Source organism: Condylostylus longicornis, unplaced genomic scaffold (assembly GCF_029603195.1).
Source record: "Condylostylus longicornis isolate FDR11 unplaced genomic scaffold, ASM2960319v2 ptg000013l, whole genome shotgun sequence".
NCBI classification, from domain to species: Eukaryota; Metazoa; Arthropoda; class Insecta; order Diptera; family Dolichopodidae; genus Condylostylus; species Condylostylus longicornis.
In genome coordinates this window covers 8274686-8295988 of record NW_026577982.1, presented here as the reverse complement: position 1 = coordinate 8295988, position 21303 = coordinate 8274686, and the positions used below count along the sequence as shown (strand labels likewise).

Here is a 21303-nt window from a genome sequence, read left to right as displayed (position 1 = left end):
AAATTATTGACACAATTTACGAAAAGTTTGTGTTTCGACAGATTTCTTTGAAAATATTAAAATTCTATGTCGAATTTTAATGCCAGTCAAATAATTAAATGACGTATAAATCTTTTGATTTGACTATTAACCTAGCAAATTGTAAGTCGGGAACTTAATAGCTAACAAATAGAGTTCGTCAGTAGATTGTGCTACTTGGGTAGAATCATAACACCTGATGACGGGTCCCAGATAGATGTAGATAACAGTCGAAGGCAGGACGGCAGACTACAACCGTAAAAGCAGCCACATATCAAGAGCGACTAACCTAAGAATATTCGGGTGCTGTGTAAAATTGATTCTTTTATACGGTAGAGAAATTTGGCTAACATCAAAATCCGTTAGCCAGAAATTGTAAATATTCATCAATAGATGCCGCAGAATAATATGCCGAATATTCTGACCAACATAAATTAACAACAAGGTAAAAAATAGAAAGTTTACAAATTATTTTTATTTCATATCACCTTGTGTCTCGTGTTGATTGCGAATTATTGTGATTTGTAATACTATTATTAATTTATTTCTATATATATATGTATATAATTTTTATTAATTTATAATGTATGTATGTATACTTTCTGTAATTAATAATTTTACACTTTATAATTTTAATTTTTTTTTTACAAATATGTAGCAAAAATTTCAAAAGCTTTTTTTCCTTTGTTTCTCAATGTTTTATTATTATTAATATTACAATAATTTTTTAATATGTAAATAAAATTTACACTTAAACATAATCACTTATATATAAATAAAATATCCTTAAAATATATAAAAAAATTTAAATTACACTTAATAATTTTTATTTAAATATTAAAAAAAACAAAAAAAAAAATTCAATTTAATTTATTGTTATACCGGCGTTTTGATATTTTAATAATTGATTTTATTTTTTCAATAATAATTATTGTATACATTATACACCAACGGTCCGATCTCTTATTAATTTATAATATTTGCATGTATATATATATTAAATTGATATATATATATATATATATATTTGTTTATATACATTTATAATGTCGAATCGAATATCGTTACAATTGAAAATTATTTTTTAAAAAATCACAATAAAATTTTCATAAATATTATTTTTAATAATAAAAATTTAATTGAATAAAAATATGATTATGCATCATACAGCTTCAGCTGCTTCATCCAATATCATTGAATGAATATCCATTGCTGAACGTGTTTTACGTGGTGGTTGTTTCGGTAATTGCATAATTTGTGATGAAACAAAAACTGAATTTTGACGTGGTCGAAAATATTGTGGTGATATTATGGCTATAAATTATATAATTTTCAGGAAGAAAAAAAAAAAGAAGAAAAATATTAAAATAGAGAGAAAAATTTAAGAATAATTGAGAAAATAAATAAAATTTTCACTTATAAGTTGATACGATATAACTGTAATATTATTTTGTTACTGTAATAACGAATTTACAAAATTTATTTATTTGGGTGTTTTTTTTAAACTCAATACAGAACTTGGAAATTATGAAAGATCAAATTTTAACCAAAATTTTTTTCGGAAATGAGCGGCAGTACATGACTTTAACATATTTGAAAACGAGTTCAATCAATGTTGTTATAAAAACTGTTACCAGTTGTTGGTTCACCAGTGCGAATCATTGATGTTAAGGAATCTGACAGGAAATTGCCCAATTGTTCTTTAATACCCACTACGTTAAAGAAAATTTGCATGTGCATTTCTTTGAAATCATTATATAGTTGTAATTATCATATGCCTCATAAGATAAATTGTGTTCAATCCCGATAAATGCTACACATACATTACCATCTAAAGCGTATACAACATTTATAACTCAATTTTCTCTGGGCCTCCTCGCCTTTTGAAATTGTACAATTTGGTTATTGACAAACTCATAATGGCAAAAATGTATTGTGAATTTTCCATAGTACACGGATCAAAAAATAGGCCCAGTGCAGTAGTTCGTAAGTTCTATTTAAGCAAAAAAAAAAAACACCCTTTATACTATATATAAATATATTACATATTACAAAAATATAATAATTATATATGTATGTAAAGAGCATATATACTTTACAATAAGAGGAATATAATGAATAAATTTCAATCGGAATTTCCTGACTATATCAGGCATGCACTAGATAATAATTACAAATTAACTATAATATTTTTTTTATTTTATTATAATGTAATAAAGCAGCTATTATATTAATTAACTCTGTAAGCTATTATAGGCTATATATGGCTATATATATATATATATATATATGAATAATATACATATATAGTTTATACTTGAAATTTTTAACTCTGAATATGTATCTAAAGCAAAATATTTTAACATATGTATATAAATGGATATATATGAATTTAGCAATATGAGAATTTTGGTCAATACCTACTTATGCTTTTTATATATATATATATATACAATTATTTCAAATTATCAAACTTACAGAACCTCCGTTCGCGTTATTAAAATCACTAAATTAACTTTTATTCCAATAATATGATTTTCGTCTTTGCTGAATTATTATTCGTGGATTATTTAAATAAATGAAGTTTTATAGATATTGTTATACAATAAATAAATTATTTTAATTTAATCCACATATTTATTAGAGTTTGTTTCAGATGATTGATCCATTTCAGATGCTTAATAATTGTATACGCCAAATAATTAAAATAATTGTTAGTATATTTGAAAAAAAAATGATAAAGGATCAAAATTGTAAGTCATATTTTGTCAAAATACTTGATAATTATGATTAATTAATGTTAATTACACTTTAATGAATCATTTTAAATGGTTTTCTCAAGTTTTTCAGGTATTGAAAAAAATTGCATATATTTAGGCGAGAAATTTCGTTTTGGTAGGATATTGGTCATTATTAAAACTCTCTTAAATGTGATTCACTTGAGATAATGGAATATTAATGAAAAAAAAAATTTAAAATTTTTAGAACAGATAGAATAATATCGTATAACCTCAAGTCTACCCGAATAAATAAGTGAAATATGAATTAAATATGAATTACAATGTCTAATATTAATTATCATCGTTGTTCTGCTTGTTCTTTTTGGAAAATTCCGCAATATCACATCGGACCTGACATTGAGAGAGTCTACATTTCGTAGTTTATATTTTGTTTGGTTATTGTAAAAGTATTTAGCAAGAGTTGCCTTTGTTGAGTCAAAAACGTTGTTAACCTGTCCTAACAATCTTTATGTGAACAATGTTTTTCGCAGTTTTATTTCGAACATGGTATGCAATTATGATATTGAGGTAGGTATACTCTATAATTTATAAATGTGTGTATAAAATTTTTAACCTTCACTTAATTTTTTAATAAAAAAGAAAAAAAATATTAATTTTAAATAAATCATTTGGGCTAATTAAAGATGATTTATTTAATGAAATTTGTGGAGGTGGAAATAATGTTAATAAAAAATTAAATATTCTCTATAATTGAAATTGACTATAAATTTTCCATTGCAAATTAAAATAATTTCGTAATTATTAAAATTATTATTTTAAATTTAATCGTTTATTATTGTTAAATTGTTTATTAAAAATGGCGAAAAATTAATCAGGGATTTTCATAAAATTAATGGATAAAAATATTACTTTTAAAAGATATTAACCGAGAATTTTTCGTTGTGTAATTAAATGTAGGGTAATATTTTGTGAAAATCACCAATGTTTTTTGTGATTAATTACTAGTGCTTTTTATAAAACAGGCGTAACACATTCTCATTTTAAGTTCATTGTAAAATCTGTTAAAAATTTTAAAGTTCATTAATTTATAAAATGAATTTCAGATTTTTTCAACGAACCGATTTCGGGGAATTTCGCAATTCAAACTAGTATTTTTTAAAACTAAAATATTTTGTGGTAAATATTTCATATACCGTAGTGATTCCGATCAATTCCACTTCTTCTTGAATATTTCTGGGTATGTGATTTATTTATATTTTTGATTTTCGTTTTAATATTCAAAACTAAACCTTAGATATTTTGTTTAAACCTTAGATATTTATTCTCTAAGACATCAAAAATTATAGTTTCGAGGAATACGTGTTCTTTATAATAAAACCTAGTAGTTATAATATAAAACATCAGTAGCTGTCAAAAATTTTAATTCAAAATGATTTTTTTAATTTAATATTTTCAAATGCAATTATATTTTGTTAATTAGTGTAAAAATGCAAGTCCATTTTGTGAAATTTATGCCTATCTGCTATAATCTAAATAACACTATTATGATGACATCTATATTACGATATTCAGTATTTATAATGACATTGACATCTTCTAGTTCACATTATGTAGAATAACAATTTATTTTTCTCTTTTTGGTTTTGTTCTCCCCTTATTTTGTTTCAAATAATAATAATAATAAAGTGCTTCGATTATTTTCTATATCAAAAAATAAATCTAATTGTGGTTTAAAAAAAACCATAAAAGTATTTGTTCTATATTGTTGTTGTCTTTCCAAAATTGATTTTTATGGAATTGTTTTAGAATTTAGATTGTATAAAATATTGTGGTGTGCATAATGTGTCATTTATAATGAAAACATTTTTTAGAAGTCATTATACTTTTGAAAAATAATAATATGGTGGTTTATCTTTGACCTCGAGATTCGAAAACAAAAACAACTATGTGTTATAGATTTTTATGAAATATTATGAAGCGAATAAAATATAAAAGTTTTTTTTACAACATTTTGTATTTTTAATTATTATTTGATAATAAAAGGATTTTTTTTTTTATTTTTAGGTTATTGAAGTTTGGGAATTTCGGGCTTAATAAATCATTAATGTTATTCTAGTACAAATTATGTCATATACAATTTAATACAAATTTATTGAACGTCATTGTCTCACAACACAAATATGTGGAGAATTTAATGCGTGTTGTGTCATGTTATACGATAAAAATTTAAAGTAAATTGGTAATGAAAGAATCATAATTTTAATTGAGATTATGTACAACAATTTTGGAGGAAAATTAAAATTCCGATTTTTGCTTTTAAAATATTTGTCTTTAGATCGTCAAATTTATCAAATTAATTGATCGAAAATCATAATCGAATTTGTAAAAAATTCGCTTAAAATATTCACAATTTTTTTTAAATCTTTCTAATCGAAATTGGCGTATAATTTTTTTAATTTAATTTAAAAACTTTTTAAGCACAAAAATTTTAAATTTGCGTATTTTATGAATGTTTATAGATACTAAACTATTTCTTGTCATATTATTCGAAATCCAGCAATAGCAACATCTAGTTTAAATCTAGTAATTGGAAAACTCAATTAAAAATTTAATTTTAAATTTTATTTAACCACAAACTTTAACTTTAATGTATAGAACACTTTTAAATGATACTGAAATACGTATACTTTACTTAGTTCTTCGAAAAAGTTTTTTAATTCTCATAAGTGAACATTGTGTGGAGGATTCCAATAAAAAAGGTAAAAAATAAATTAAGTGATTTGGAGAATCAATTTTCATTAGAAATATTACCTTTTTTCGCAAACACAGTGAAATACTAGTTAAATCAAAATTTTGTAATCTACGTTTACTGTTTGCAACGAAAAACTCATGTCAGTCACAGTAACCACCAGGAATTGTAAATCAAAAACGTATTGATTTTCCAGGGAATTTTCAAAAACTGAAAATTTGAGTTTATACAGAAGTTACACTGGGTGAGTTCTAAACAATGGGTGAATATTCAATAGTTTAGATAGTTGCTACATATAGAATTACAAGCGGAGGTGCATGAAATTGAGCTGTGTCTGGTATATATTGTTCAAAACATCTACAGGAGCTAGAATGGCATACAGGCGATTGTATTGACTTCTCTAGCCAATAGGATGGATTTCAAGTTAGTTTGTAAACAGCTAGTAATTCTGTACCAGCTGGAAATTTCAAAAAGAGTTATGCTTATTTGGATTCCAAGGCACATTGCGAAACGACACCGTGAAGGTCATATGTAGAAGAGCCTGGATTCATCTTCAAAACGAGACTGGTGCAAAAAAGTAGTAGTAGGAATCTAATGAAAACTGTTTATATAAAGCAAGGTGCAAACAGGCCTTTCCTTTTTCTCTTATACTAAAAACAAACTCTTTTTCAGATTCAAAGTTTTTATGTTTATATTTTAGATAAAAAGTTGATTCACTCGATAACAGACTTCCTGATGGTCTAGTAAATAGCTATCTCCGTGCTATAGCAATATTGCGGACAACGTTATGTAGGCTTTGCGGTTCGAAGTGCACACATTTGGCACATTGACAATAAATAAATTATATTCTTTAGAGACGATTCTCTAGAATTTTTTCTATTTTATGTTCAACTCATTCTGTAGTATCTCCAGTTTCCTTACGAAAAAATACGAATAGTATAGATTTGTAGAGCTTGGACCTCTATGGGCAGATAGTTATAATATGTTAGACTGGCCTCGGTAATATAGATATATTTAGGTATCATCCTTTAAAAAATAACCTACAATTTATTATTTATTCTAAATAACATTTTTGTAGTGAAATCAGACGTCTTATCTGTGGTGTTCCACTTCCTTTCACAAAATTGAATTTTAATAAATGACAAAAGTCTAAACTTGAATGTTCTTTTAAACTCCGTCCTTTATAAAATTTGCGATGCAAATGTGTTCTAAATGATAATGGACAATTCTGAGAATAAAATAAATAGTATTTCTATTTCTAAAAGTACTAAAATTCTAAATATTACTAATTTCCGACTAATTGATTTTAGTTATCACATTAAAATCTTGCCGGTTAATCTAATTTTGTGTAATTATAAATTTATTATACTAATGAAAGTAAATTTTTTCTTATGTTCGGTTCAATCCTAATAATCAGCTAATCTATACAACTACACACAAACACACTATGTAGATAAACAAAGAAAATTTATCTGTAACCAAGAAGAAAAAATTCAATAATCTAGAAGAATCTTTTAATTTCAATTATCGCATAAAAAATTTGTAAAATAAATAATTTAAAAGAATTTTAAGTGTGTAAAAATGAAATTTTCCTTAATAGTTTTACAAAAAAAAACTTTTAATCTAATAAAATAAGAGACTCATTATCCTTGTTTTTCAATTTCAATTGAATTGTCGAACACTTTTTCTGATACCCAACAAGATTTTGTATTCCAATTATACACAATAACAATAACAATGTAATTTTCATATTACGTGCTTAGAAAATTCAATAGAGTTTTTCTATATTAAAAATTTTTTCTTCTAAAATTTTAAGCATTTCTGTTTTTAAATTCAAAAAATTTTTATCAATTTCGAACCATTAACGTTTCATATAAGGAGTGAACATAGATTATCTTATGCTATTTAAATAAAAACTCTTTTCATTGTGGAAACAAAAAAAGATAATGTAGAATGATGATCTATATAGTATAAGAGAAACAAAAAAGGAAAAAATAGGAAAACATCCCGAGATAGAATGTGTGATAAAGATTTCTCCCAATGGAAAATTCAAATCATGACAAGCGATTATTTTTATAAAATGTAAAAAAAGTTAAAAATTTTAAGAATAGAAGAGATATAGGATGTTGCATAATATAAAAAAAATTTTAATGAATTAAAAAATTAAAAGGAAGAATAAAAATAGGAGAAAATTAAGAGAGAGTTTTGCTTTGGCAATCATGCCATTCAAAAGCTTGAGAAATTTTAAATTAAATATTGTTTATTGTGGCTCAAAGCTGCAAGAGCTTTAACTACGTATAATAGTATCTCCTAATTAAATAACTTTAGCGTGTGTGACATCAGTTTGATTTCAAAGAGAAACCAATTTTATGGTTCTAAATTAAAATTGCCTAAGCCCAGTTTCATCGGTTACTCTTATTTTTATTTCAGAATTTCATTTCCAATAGCTTAATATTTATAATATTGGAAAAGAATGGCACATATATTTTTAACCAAAATCATCCTGTACCGTAACGAAATTTTAAAACAAAGAATATTTTACAATGTATACATGAAATACTCTCTTCGAATACAAAAGAAAAGTGGGTAGAATTCCTCTATTTCCCATAATATTCTAATAAGGATTTAAGCACAAAAAGTTTACGAAAAAAAATAATTAAAATCTCATTTTAACTTTAATGGACGACCTATGTATTTGAGAAAAAAATTGAGAAATTTCAATTATTTCTTAATTAAAGTGTCATTAAAATTTTGACACATTCTATTAATATTTTTGTCTAAATCCTTAAGACATAATCATTTCTTCAAGACACGTATACACTTACAATAATATTATATTATAAAATATTGACATCTTAAATTTAATATTAGTTTGTATGTGTATACTTACATTCGCGTCTATAAGTTGTGAATGAACATGATGGCATATTAATTGGTACAGCTAAACCCATTGACATTCTTGATATTGAAGATCTCTGAAATTGGTAATTTTAAAATTTTAATTTAAAAATATTTGTTAGCTTGCCTTTTTTAGATTTTTATAGTAGTTGATTAAGAAAATTATTGTAATTTTTAACTTACAGGATGTTCCATTGTTTCCATATCGACCAATTGACATGAAGTTCTATGTTTTTGTTCGAATTTTGGTTGATATGGTTCTAACATACGAATTTTACCCCAACGATTAAAGAATAACATTATAGCTCCCATCCACATTAATAAAACGAATGAAACTATTAAAACTTCTTCGGTCCTTACTATTAACTTTGGTCCTATAAAGATTTAAAAAAAAATAATTAACATTAGAATATTAATTAATTTATTAATTTTTTATTTGAATATGAGGTATAGGGTTTAAATAGGTAAAGGTTTGATTAGAATTGAGTGTTTTCTATTTTCTCTATCACACATATTTCTCTTATCAAACTTTAATCAAACATTAATCAATTCGAACAAATTGTGTGAACAACCTTGCCTGATGTGTGAGGACATTTTTTATTTGATTATCATTTTAATATTTTTAAATTTTTGAGAACTTTGAAAGGTTTTGATTAAAAAATTAGAACTGAACAATTTTTTGTGTTTGAAAGGAAAAAGGCTGCAATTAAAATTTTAAACATACGTTAGAACGAAGTTATTTAACAAATACTTAAAATCAATAATTTTGTTATGAATTGGTTCCTAGAAATGCTTCCCTTCGCCAACAAGACTTCGTTCTTATCTATGATGTTAATTAATTCTTTCAGCGGCAGACGGGTCCCCGCGGGCGAACAGTCCGCCATCTGTATAATAACTTAAATATTATAAATTGTTTTCTCTAGATATTATGATTCGTTTGTCTAGTTTAAATTTACAGCAAAATTTTCATTTTAATTTTATTCCTCGGGTATTTTGTATCATTTTCTAAATTCTTCAATATAGAAAATCAATAGATCTAAAAATAACTGTAATATGGGTCGTAATTCGATTGTCTTTATACATTCTTAAATAAAAATTTAAAAATTAATAATAAAGTAATAAAGAGAAAGGGAGAATTTTATTGTATATAACAATAATATTATTTTGTGTAAAATGATATTTGCTCCCTCCCCTCCACTCCTCTTTACTACTATTACAATATTATTAAATTTACTATAAGTAAGTGTATATATAACATCATGTGTAAGTTAACATACCTATATTTCCTACAAGTACTCGTACATTGTTCTCATAATCGATATAATATAATCCGATAACGTGTATTGTGTACAAAGTAACATGTAGAGCACATATTAAAAGTATTTTAGTTTTAAAGTAGAATTTTTCTTTTTGTACAAATTATTATTAAATTTCTAAATGGAATACCGTATAATTATCTAACCTTTCAATGAAAATATCTTTATACAAAGTACTCATTCTTATTCATTTATTAATGTATACTTTTGTTTAATTCCCAGTCGGATTTCTAGGAGAATGCTATAGTATAAATGTTGAGATTATTGATCGGTCTCTAATGTTACAATTTTTCTCTTCAATTATAGTGTTTATATGCAGTGTAATTATTCTCTATTAATTTTATTTATGTACACTGTGTGGCAAAAATGCATAATTTTAGTATCAGAGCTAATAAAAGAGATGGAATTTAAGAAAATGATAAAAAAGAATTTTTAAGTAATTCCCTCGCTTGCAGGAAATTCTTTTATAATGATCAGTTCCACGTACTGAACGATCCCCGACGACATGTCAAGAATTGATATCTAAAATAAACGCCAAAAAATTTTTCCAAGTTTTTACGAATAATAATTTTGTATTCGAAAAACTTTGAAAAGGTCGCTCTTTCATTAAGGGATTACTTTTTTTGCAGAATTGTTCTTGCAGGATAATTCAACTAAGGTGAATGCTTTTCTAGACAATTTTGATATCATGAAATCTTGCATTTGCAAGTTGTTTTTATTAAAGTTTTTTAAAGCTAGTACTTTCATTTTAGAGTAAAGGGAAATCTTTTGAAAAATATTTTTAAAGGCTTTTTTATTATTTCCGGCATTTTGTAGTCGAAGTTTTTTATTGGGTATGAAATTTCTATTGGTAATACTTCGGTATTATGTAATTTCGATATTGTGTATAATATGTATATAATATGTGAGTGCTATTTTATAGTTTCTCTTATACTTTTAAAACTATTAAGAATAACAAATTACAATTTTCATTACACTTAAAAATCCAATTGGGTTCTTTAATATTTTTATTAATTTCATTTGTATGTTGACCTTGACATTCCACGTGATTGTGTTATATTCCATATCACAAAGATACATATATACAAAGAAAATTATCCTTTTTAATTTTTAATTCATAAGTTACAAATATACTTGGAATTATATAGAATATTTCAAATATTTGATTAAAAAACAAAAGAAAGAGACAAAACATAAAAAAAAACAAAAAAATAAAAGAAAACTTTTTGTAATGGTCGATACACTTTGACATCTATATGACATTTCAAGAGTGTCAATTTAGTTTACTATTACTAAAAATATTTTTATGTTTATTTTGAATTCTATTTTGTTAAGAAACTTAATTACTTTTAAAAATATTTTTCTATTTTCGGAAATATATTTTATTTTAATTCCTAATTTTTGGAGTTATTTTGATTAAAAAATAATTGTAAATAGTTTTTATTTCCTCAATCGCTATGTGTAGTAAAATTTCTGTCAATCAAAACTTATTTATTATGAATAAATATTTATTTTTATTGCACACTTAACTGTTTCTTTATGATGAAAGAAATGTAAATGTAGTTGTAGATTTGTTTTAAAAGCAGATGTACGATATTTTTATTATAATTAAAATTTATGACAACATTATTTTAAATTCATGACTGATTAATCAGTACAGCACGTGAATCAGAAGCGTGGGATCAATAGGTGACGTACAAGTATGTGTCAAAGTTATGACCTTAAGCATTGAATGCGACTTTGCAAAAGTGAATGCTCTTTTTAGTGCAATCAACTCGATTAATTGTTATTTGCACATAATATTGAAAAAAGAAATAGTACAAACGAATTTTTATTAATTTTTTGTGCCACGGTCACATATTTCATACTGCAGCGCCACAATATTTAATTAAATGGAAACAGGACTTGAAATACGTGCCGAAACTAAGATGGTATTTTGGACTAATGTAGTTTTCCAAGTTTAATCAATAAAATTTTACATTTTAAGTTTGATTATTCACTGAATTTTTGCAATTGTATGTTTTCCTTAATTCACTTAATCGCCGCATGGGGCAAAAGTTATGCGTAACATACGTGTGTTATTGTTAATTCTAGTTGTGAAAATTTTGGTTCTAATTAATAGCAAAAAAAATTTACTTACCATCTTCGCCATATAGAGTTGAATTCGTTCTTAAAACATTCTGATGTGTTAAGTCTGTTGCACCAGTCTCTTGAATTTCTACAATAATTTCTGGTCCCGGCCAGCCTCCACCAGAACCCCATTCTAAATAAAAAACAAAACAAAAAATTTGTAACTACTAATTAATTATTTATGTAAGAATTTAAAAAGCAAAATAAAAAAAAATCAAAAAATTATTAATATTTACCTTCTGTTGATTTAGAGGCCAAATTATTTAAAGTTGATTCTTGTGTCAGACGATCCAGTTTGAATCTAAAATTCCAGCAAAAAAAAAAAACAAAGAAAGAAGAAAATAATTAGGTGAAGCAGTTTTTTGTTATGCAAGTAGGGTTTTTATTAATGCTCTGTGTGTGTGAATATTTGTTCAATATTTTTCTCTTGTTCTCATTCGTGTTCAAATTGCTTTTATCTCTAAGCATACTTGTAATTATCAAAAAAAAATATTTTTAATGTTGCTGAACAGTTGTATCTTGGGTTCTTAGTGTTCTGTTTTTATCTGATTGTAAATATAAAATTCACATTAGATAAGAGAAAATTCTTATATCAGGCACAATCACTTGTTATTAATTATAGATTTTTTAAGACAAATTATTGGTGATGATAACAAATCAGCTTTAAAATTTTAATTTGAAATTTTTTCCCGTAACTCATCATTTGATATCATTTACAATGTTCAAGACTTTATCTAATTAATGTTAAAAACAAATGAACTTAAAGAACTCATACAGCTCGTAAAATACGTTCACTTTTAAGAGGGAACTTTGGGAAATTAGAAAACACTCTATAACACTCTAAATGAGTAACGCTCTAACCGCATAATAGTCACAACAACTCAAGCTTATGTAGAAGATTGGCTCAACGTCAGGAATTTTAGTTCTTACTCATATTCGGTATTAGACATAAATTAGCTGAAAATTTAGTAAAATTCAAAAGTATTTTAGATTTTTGTACACATTCTTCATCAAATTGATTTACAGTTGCTAGTGTAAATAATATTTTCTGTCATGATATTTTCTAATTTATATAATAAATACGAGTGCAATAATAAAAATAATTTTCATAACTGTCATTCATTTATCTTCTTCATATAACCTTTGCTATCGATATTTGAACATAACTTTGCTTTTAAGATAACTCAATTCTCTCTTCAATTCAATATAAAATTCCTAATTATCATTAGGAAATTTACCATCCAATGACAAAAACATGTTTCAAAATATCTACTGGATGAGACTATTAGCGATAAAATTCTAACACAAAGAATTTTTTTAAAAGAAAATTTCATATTTTTCCAATTAATTTTAGTTTCTTGTTAGTAGCGAATAAATTAAGTTTTAATTTTTGACATTTTTTTTTTGATCGACGTTTATAAATGAGAGCATTTTGGAATATGGAAATTTTTATAATTAGAGAAATTCTTTTATTTTTAATAATAATTAACTGTCAAGTGTTTTGTAAAGGTGAGAGACAATTATTATAGAATTTTTATGATCGGACATCTCGGACATTTCGGACATATCGGAACTAAAATATGTTTTAATAAAGTTTTTAATTTTAATTAAAAATAAAATTTTTATTTTATGATATTTAAAAACTGTCTAAAATATTTCAAAAAACATAAGATTAGTGCAATTAATTAAGAAAATAAAAAAAATCCGAAATTGGACAATGAAATATTTTGATGACGTGTGCTTACTTCTAAAAAAAAAATTCAAATTTGAAAATTTTGAGATAATGACAAAGTGATAATGAAAAGTAAAAAACGCTACCAATAACGATAAAGAACTTAATCAGTTATTTAAAATTTTTCGGCATTTGTGTTTCACTACTGCAAGTACATATAAGATCCGACCCTGTAAATATTATGCGAAGTTCGTGTTTATATACATATTATCACACAATGAAACCATTGTCGTTTTTGAAAAAATACTACAACGGGATAGCGACTTTGAGGAACTATAACAAATTAATTTTGTATACTATATAAGTACTTCCTTTACTTGAGGTTATTTCCCCTTAATTTTGTGGAGAATTGTTGTGTCATGCCAATGTGTATATAGAATTTCTCAATAGATGGCTATAATAAACATTAAATTCCTCATATTTTCAATATCAATTTTTAGTTGCTCACAATATATTTTACGTATTAGGGCAAGTAACGGAAAAGCGCTCTCCATTTATAAGCTACTTCTAATTCTATTTTTTTAATAAAACAATTTTCACAATAGGTGTCGCTCTACACAATAAAAATTCTCTTGACTGATGCTAGTTCATCACATTTCAAATTAGTTAATTTACGTATGAAACTATTTACTTTTTTTAGAATAAATTGAAAAAAAAACTTTTTGAATAATAAAAAATGCACATAATTTTGTTGAAAATAATTTAAAAAAATTTTTTTTTTCATTTTTCAAAAAGAATATTTTTAAAGTAGTTTTTATTTTATTATAAGAAAAATTTTGCATATAAAGTAAGAAACTAATGGAATCAATGTCCTCAAAATTTTGTATCTGTACTTTTATATTCGTATACAAAAAATATTATCAGGATTAAGGAGTACCAACATAAAAGAAGCAAAATGTAGTAAAAAAACTTGCATATTTTTATAAGGTGCTGATTTAAAAAAGTTTTTTTTTTCTCTATAAAATTCTAAAAATTTTATAATCAAATCAGGATTTTCATTTTACGTTCCCTTGGTATTAAGGAGACATAAATATTGTCAAGAAAAAAATATATTTTTATTTACTTTGTAACTAAACCAAATATTTCATCATATTCTAGTCAGATGGAAGGAGGAATATTGTAAAGTTTTTACGATCATTTACGTAATTTGAATTTGAAATTTAAAAAAATAAAACTTTTTACTATATGGATACCTGGACAGTTTAATTTATGTATATATTTAGTTCTTATGTATGAGTTGAAAGGTAAAAGTGGACTTTGAAAATAAGTTTTATTAGATTTGTGTGTTGCCATCGTATTCTCGTTATCCATAGGACTATAATTGTCAAATACTGAGTTATTTGCTACTGATTTATTTAACTTTCTAATTTTAGATGACCTAAAATGTTATCAGTGTTCTGGCATAGAAGATTGTGGTACAAAACCAGAAGAAAAATTTTTAAAACCATGTGAAAAGCAAGTAGAAACACAAACATGTTTTGAAGTTGTTAAAGATGATTCAACAATGATACGTGGCTGTCAATCAGATGCAACATATGCTGATTGTAAAAGTTCAGCAGCTAATTGTGTTGAATGTGGTGTATCAGGTTGTAATAATCTTTTAACAACAGTAAAAAAAGCCGAATTAGCATGTCATAAATGTGATAGTAGAAATGATTCATCATGTTTATGGACACTTTACGATCATAATGTTGAAAGATGTAAAAATGTTATACCAAAATATGTTAAAGAAAAATGTTATACGAAAAAAAATGAAGATGGTTCATTTAGTCGTGGTTGCATATTCGATGATAAATTATGTACAAAAGATAATGAACAAAATTGTTTAACATGTGAATTGAATGGATGTAATCGTGATTTTGTACGTGCTCAAGAATGTACACAAATGATTGAAGATGAAAATTCAAAAAATCCAACAAATTTTTATAGAGATTTAGAAAATGATGGATGGGAGGAAGAAGAATATGTAGGAAATGTTGAAGAATTATATTTTTATTCTAATAACAATAATAATAATGTATTGGCAACATACCCGAAACGAGATGGTCGACAATTATTTCAATATCATAAAGCATTATGCACTGCAACCGAACAATATTATAATACTCGAGGTTGTTATGTAATGAGAAGAGGTACAGTTTTTGGTTTGGAATTAAAATGTATGTTTAATAATAATTTAAATTTTGTTTTAGATAAAAAAGTAATATGGGGTTGTGCTGTTGATTTAGAACCAGAAATATTGGATTTTTGTAAAAGAAATGATAAAACATGTAAATATTGTGCGGATGAGGATTGTGAGTATATGAAGGCACCAAATCCAAATGGTAGTCCAGATACAATTGCATTAACAAGTGCTGTTGCTGCTATAACAATATTACTATATTTTTATTTATGATTTTAGTTATGAATTACGTTAATAATTTCATGTTTGATAAAAGAGAATGTCATAAATTAAAATTTTTAGTAATTTTTTAGAATATTGTGTACATGTATGAAATTTATTTTTAGGACCATTAAACAGCAGTTTTAAGGCAGTTTTAAACTACTAGTTGAAATATGTTAGATTTGAATATTATCAAATTTATTTTTCATTCCGAAAAACTGCTGTTCAACAAGTGCACAATTATTTGATCGCATGTGATTTTTACATATGTAGATGTCATAAGTGATCATATGTGGTTTATACATAAAAATGTGAAAATGTTAATAAGTCAATAATTTCTGTTATACAAAAATTTACTTAAGCTTCTTTATTAAAATAAAAATCTTCAATTTTAAATCCCTTTCAGAATTCAATTTAAAAAAGAAATGTTACAATTTTAAGTGAATGTTTATTCAACTCTAAATTAAATTTAAAGAATTCTTGAAATATTTGTCCTGTTAAATTTTTATCAAAAACACGTGCTTGTTCCCTGTTATTAGATATCTATGTAAAACATAATTCAAGGGGGTACGAGAATGGAGTTCAACAAGGATGTATTACTTATTCTTTGGGAATTTTTCTGAATATTTAAAATTTATTTCCAGTCTATTTGATTCGCATGTATAGATCGTAATATCAAATAATTTTTTTGAAACATTTTCTTCTTTTCATATTGTAACAATTTAACAATGAAAGCGATGACTTGAAATGAAGTGTCTATATGTTGATGCTTAAAATATAATATTGGAACATATAAATTTTTATGTAAAATATTCCTCACCTGAATTTAAAATATGATATTTAAATATATAAGCATAATGTACACCAACACAATTATATCTATATGTTTTATAGCAAACTTGTGTGCATACAAATTTTCCAATCATATTTGTGTCAAAGTACTTGAATATAAATTATATAAGGAAGTAAGAAAAAATTGTTATCAAAAAGAAAATATTTTCCATCATCATTTTGAATTTTTATAACAACAAGAAAATAGAGATGTAAGGATATATTATATTACAAGGATATAATTTTCTCGACATTGGAAATCATTTGCAACCATATATCACGGGTGCCAAACGATTTAAGTAAGTAATTTTATGAAAAATCCTCTACGGGTATGAGATGTGATAGTGTAATTGTATGATTCTCATTGCGTTATAACACGAGCGACATTATAAATACACATATGAATTATTTGTAATCTTAAAATATTGTATAAAAGATTTACTTTCTTTTTATTTTTTCCTGTCGCTGAGAAAGTTTGAGCAATCTAAATAATAGAATGTCAGAGAAAAAATATTTGTCTCTTGTTTGGAGAGAAATTCAATGTACTTAATGTGCAAGTAAAAAATGTGATCTATTAGAGATAAAAATTGGATTTTTGCACATTGTTTTTTGCTGACACCTTCTTTTATATATAAATGTGATTAATATTTAAATGTCAAAACAATTATACGAGTATATAAATTTAAAATTAAAAATTTGAAAGGCTATAGTGCTGGCTTCATTTTGTAAAAAGGACGTTGTTGTAAATGGAAATTCGGACATGAAGAAGTAAAAAGTAACCTATGTCAATTAAAAATTTATATGTCAATCATTTTGCTATCATTGTATACAGAGACATCTGCCAGGAAAAATTATGTGCCTGGGATTTTTACTTCCGCATGAGTTGTAATTAAATTATGAAAATTCAAAAACTTAAGTAACTTATGTAGAGAATAATGGAATGTTATTAAATGTATGGAATGTTAAAATTTTTGACCAATTGTAAAGAATTAAGAAACGGAGTAAGGGAACTTAAAAATTTTTAACATGGGTATTTCAAATTTTTTCACAATTTCTATAATTATAAATGAAAATCAATTAAAATTCAACAAATTTGATTTATTATTCGAATTAAGAATTAATTTGCTTATTTAACCGAATTATGTAAAGTGTAAACAAGAGTGACCTTAAAAATTAATAAAGGAACTAAGGCTTGTATCCTTTTATACCATGATTAAATACCTATAATAATGCAATAAAATAAAAAAATTTCATTTCTTTTTCTTATTTTTCAAATTTTCTTCTTTTGTTCTTTATATAAACACTTAATATTCAAATTATGTATATTCCCTGAAATTGCTCATTTACTGCCTATTCACCGGAACCGGATATTAACACCATCATTTAATCACTATTAGTACGAATATAAAATGAGATAATAAGAAAAATGAAGGAGAAAAATAAAATCAAAACAGAATAGAAAATTTTAACAAATTTCAATTTTTCTTTTGTCCACTTGTTTCGTTTACGTTTTATTCCTCATTGTGTTTACATGTTTTATTTTCGCATCATTAAATACAAATTTAATGATGAGTTTAGATGAGTAAATTGTAAAAATTTTGAAATATTGAAATTTTAAATTGAATTATGAGAGTAGTTTAATGTTTGAAAAATTTACAATTTTAATGTTAATAAAATTTTGATTCAAATTTAATATTTATTAGAAATCGAAATTTTTATGAAATACAGTTATTAAAATAGTTATTTAACAGAATATTTGACAACTATTAACAAGAATATTTGACAGACATGATAATGTTTTTATAAGAAAAGTTTTGAAAAAATATAGTCAATTGATATGTCAACGTCAAATTATATCAAAATTCTTTGTAGGCCTAAACTATTTACTATAAAACTGTACAAAATATTATGGTGAACTCGGGTCAAAACTGAGTTTTCAGACAAAACTGAATGTGAATGCTCTCTGTTGAAAACGAATCTTTGCTTTCTTCGTTTTCATTTAATATTATTTCTGGAATTCGTTATATATTGATCTTGAAATACAATTTTCGGACATCTTTAATATTATGTTATTCTCTCAATGATGAGATAAAATTTATAAGAGTGGAAATAAAAAAACAACAAAAATTGATATATTTTCTTCTTTTCTTTCAAGATATTTTCATCTTTACCGAAAATGGTAGGTAGCACAGCAAAGCAAAACATAATGATGTTTATAGGCAATTTATATTTATTGATGTGGACCACCTGGTATAGTGGTATTGTTAACAATAATATTTTAATGTGAAAAGTTAATAGAAAAGGTAGGTCCATTAAGTCGTCTGAATATTAAAATATGTGTATGTATGTATGAAATATGTTTTTTACAGACTATATTCACGTTCGTATATGAAATGAATGATCTTGGGAAATAAATGTTTGGAATAAGATTCCCAATCAAAAATATTCGTATGTGTGTAGAATAATATAATTTAAGGATATTTGTTTTATCCTTTTAATATATTTGGTAAACTTGAAAAGTGTGAGTTCCGAACAATTCCAAGAAGGATACAAAAATGAAAGAATTTTCTTTCATTTTTTTTCTGAAATTGATTTCTTCTTATTCTTATTAGTTTCTTTAACTTTTATACTTTAACTTCATTTCTTTAGCTTTGGAATGAGTGAAGTTCTATAGGTTCTTTTTTTTTCATTTTCTTTTTCAATGTTTAAGGATTCCGTTACAATGTATGTTATGTGAGTTTTGTAAAGGGGGAAAGAAGTTTTGTAAGAGTTTTTATGGTTATTGATTATATTTCAAATCTAATTTGTACTCTTATATATTAAAATTTTATTTGAGTAAAATAATAGTATAGACTTATCAAGGACTTTACGAAATTTTTGATTTTCTTTGTTTTTTCAATAACATTTATTAATATGTATTAGAGCATTAATAATAATTATTTGTTAAAAATGAAATCAAATATTGAAAATAAAAGTAATTTTAACGATGAGGACCTGTAGCATTTCTTCTCTCATGAATAATTCATTATACACCTTATTGGCCTTATTTATTAGAAGAATATTTTAAATTCAATTTAATTGTTTATGATTGAAACTATTGGTTCTATTGAAATGTTTAGTGAAAGGAGAGGTAATTTTTCACATTGCCATTCAAAATTTCAAATTAAAAATTCTTAAGAATTATAATTAATAAAGATGTCGCTGCATTAAACCCCTTATGTTATGTCATTATTATCGCTTGTCAATTCTTCTTTTAAAGATATTAATTATTTTCTCAGTTATTTCACTTTTGTATTTAAAGAAGTCTTAAGAAAAACTGTCAAAAATGCAATTAACAATAGAGAAATTTTATCCTTTCTTTTTAATTACCGCTGGAGCATAATTTAAATTTAATAATTTTTTTTAAAGTCATGTACTTTTATGTTTAATCAAATTTTTTTTTTTAATTCACTTAACGTATACAATAAAATTTTCATTTTATTAATAAAAAAAAATTCATTTGAACACCGGTTATAAAGTGCATCTCATTTGATTAAAGGACTGCAGCTGCTATCTTTCACAATTTTAATATAATTTTTTATTGTGTGCAATATTCTGAATAAAATATTTCATTATTTTTGCAAAAATATTTCTATACCTTGCACAAGGACAGAAAACAGTCCAAATACGGAACTGAATTTTTTGAAAAATCCATTGAAGGAAATTTATTTGATGGATCAATAAATATCAGTGCATAAATTTGATGGATCAACTGAAGAAGGCAAGAGATGTTGATGAAGTTTAGTGATTAAAATCATTATCTACAAATATTTTATATATTTTTCTAAAGTACGACAGTTAACGACATTCGGAACGACAGTTCAGTGACATTTAAAGTTATTCACATAATGTAATGAATGGAAACAGACAATATCAAAAAAAACTGCCAGCTGTAAAATAGGATAGCGGTAATAGTACTGGCGTCGGTTTGACTCGCGGTTGTAATTTTGTTTCATTTTTGACAGCCTTTTACATATATGTAATCTATATATGAAATTTGACATTTCTTGTTCTGTTTTCAACTTATTGGAGATGATATTTGACAGATCATTGTCAAATTTATTGGTTAAATTTTTTTTTTTTAATTTTGTCTGGAATCGATTTAAGATGTTTTAGTATGTACAAATATATCACAGGTAGAAAGCAAGGAAGAATTGTAGATATTAATCCTGCACCAGTTTAAATAATAATTTTTTTTCTTCAATAACCGGTGCAATTTTGCAGTGAACACGCGAATTCTTAATGCTTTTTAAAGTGCTTTATTATTTTTTTTTTTACTTAAGGAAAATTTTATATCGTGCACAAAAAGAAAAAAATGAATAAAAAATTTTTTCTATTATATTAAAAAATAAAATGAAAATTAATGAGATTAATTACTTTCATTATTCTTTATCTATATATATATCAAGTAATTTGAAGATTTTTATTGCATGGCAAGAAGATAATAGATTAGCGCCAAGTGAAGT

At 24.8% G+C, this 21303-nt stretch overlaps 1 protein-coding gene across 2 annotated transcripts in view; it reads right to left on the bottom strand.

Annotated features, from left to right (window-relative positions):
- Positions 1–471: 471 nt before the first annotated feature.
- Positions 472–21303, bottom strand: part of LOC129605339 (uncharacterized) — a 37610-nt gene continuing 16778 nt past the window's right edge. The window contains exons 2-7 of one of the 2 annotated variants that reach the window (XR_008696709.1): positions 12089–12153; positions 11863–11985; positions 8590–8780; positions 8399–8483; positions 2497–2695; positions 1188–1332 (exon numbers count right to left, since the gene is read on the bottom strand). Coding sequence is in view for 1 of the 2 variants with exons in the window: in XM_055515032.1 (XP_055371007.1) it covers positions 1181–1332; positions 8399–8483; positions 8590–8780; positions 11863–11985; positions 12089–12153 (616 nt within the window). In the remaining variant the exon portion in view is untranslated. Of the gene's footprint in view, positions 1333–2496; positions 2696–8398; positions 8484–8589; positions 8781–11862; positions 11986–12088; positions 12154–21303 lie in introns of both variants that reach the window. The other variant, XM_055515032.1, reaches the window with a different exon arrangement.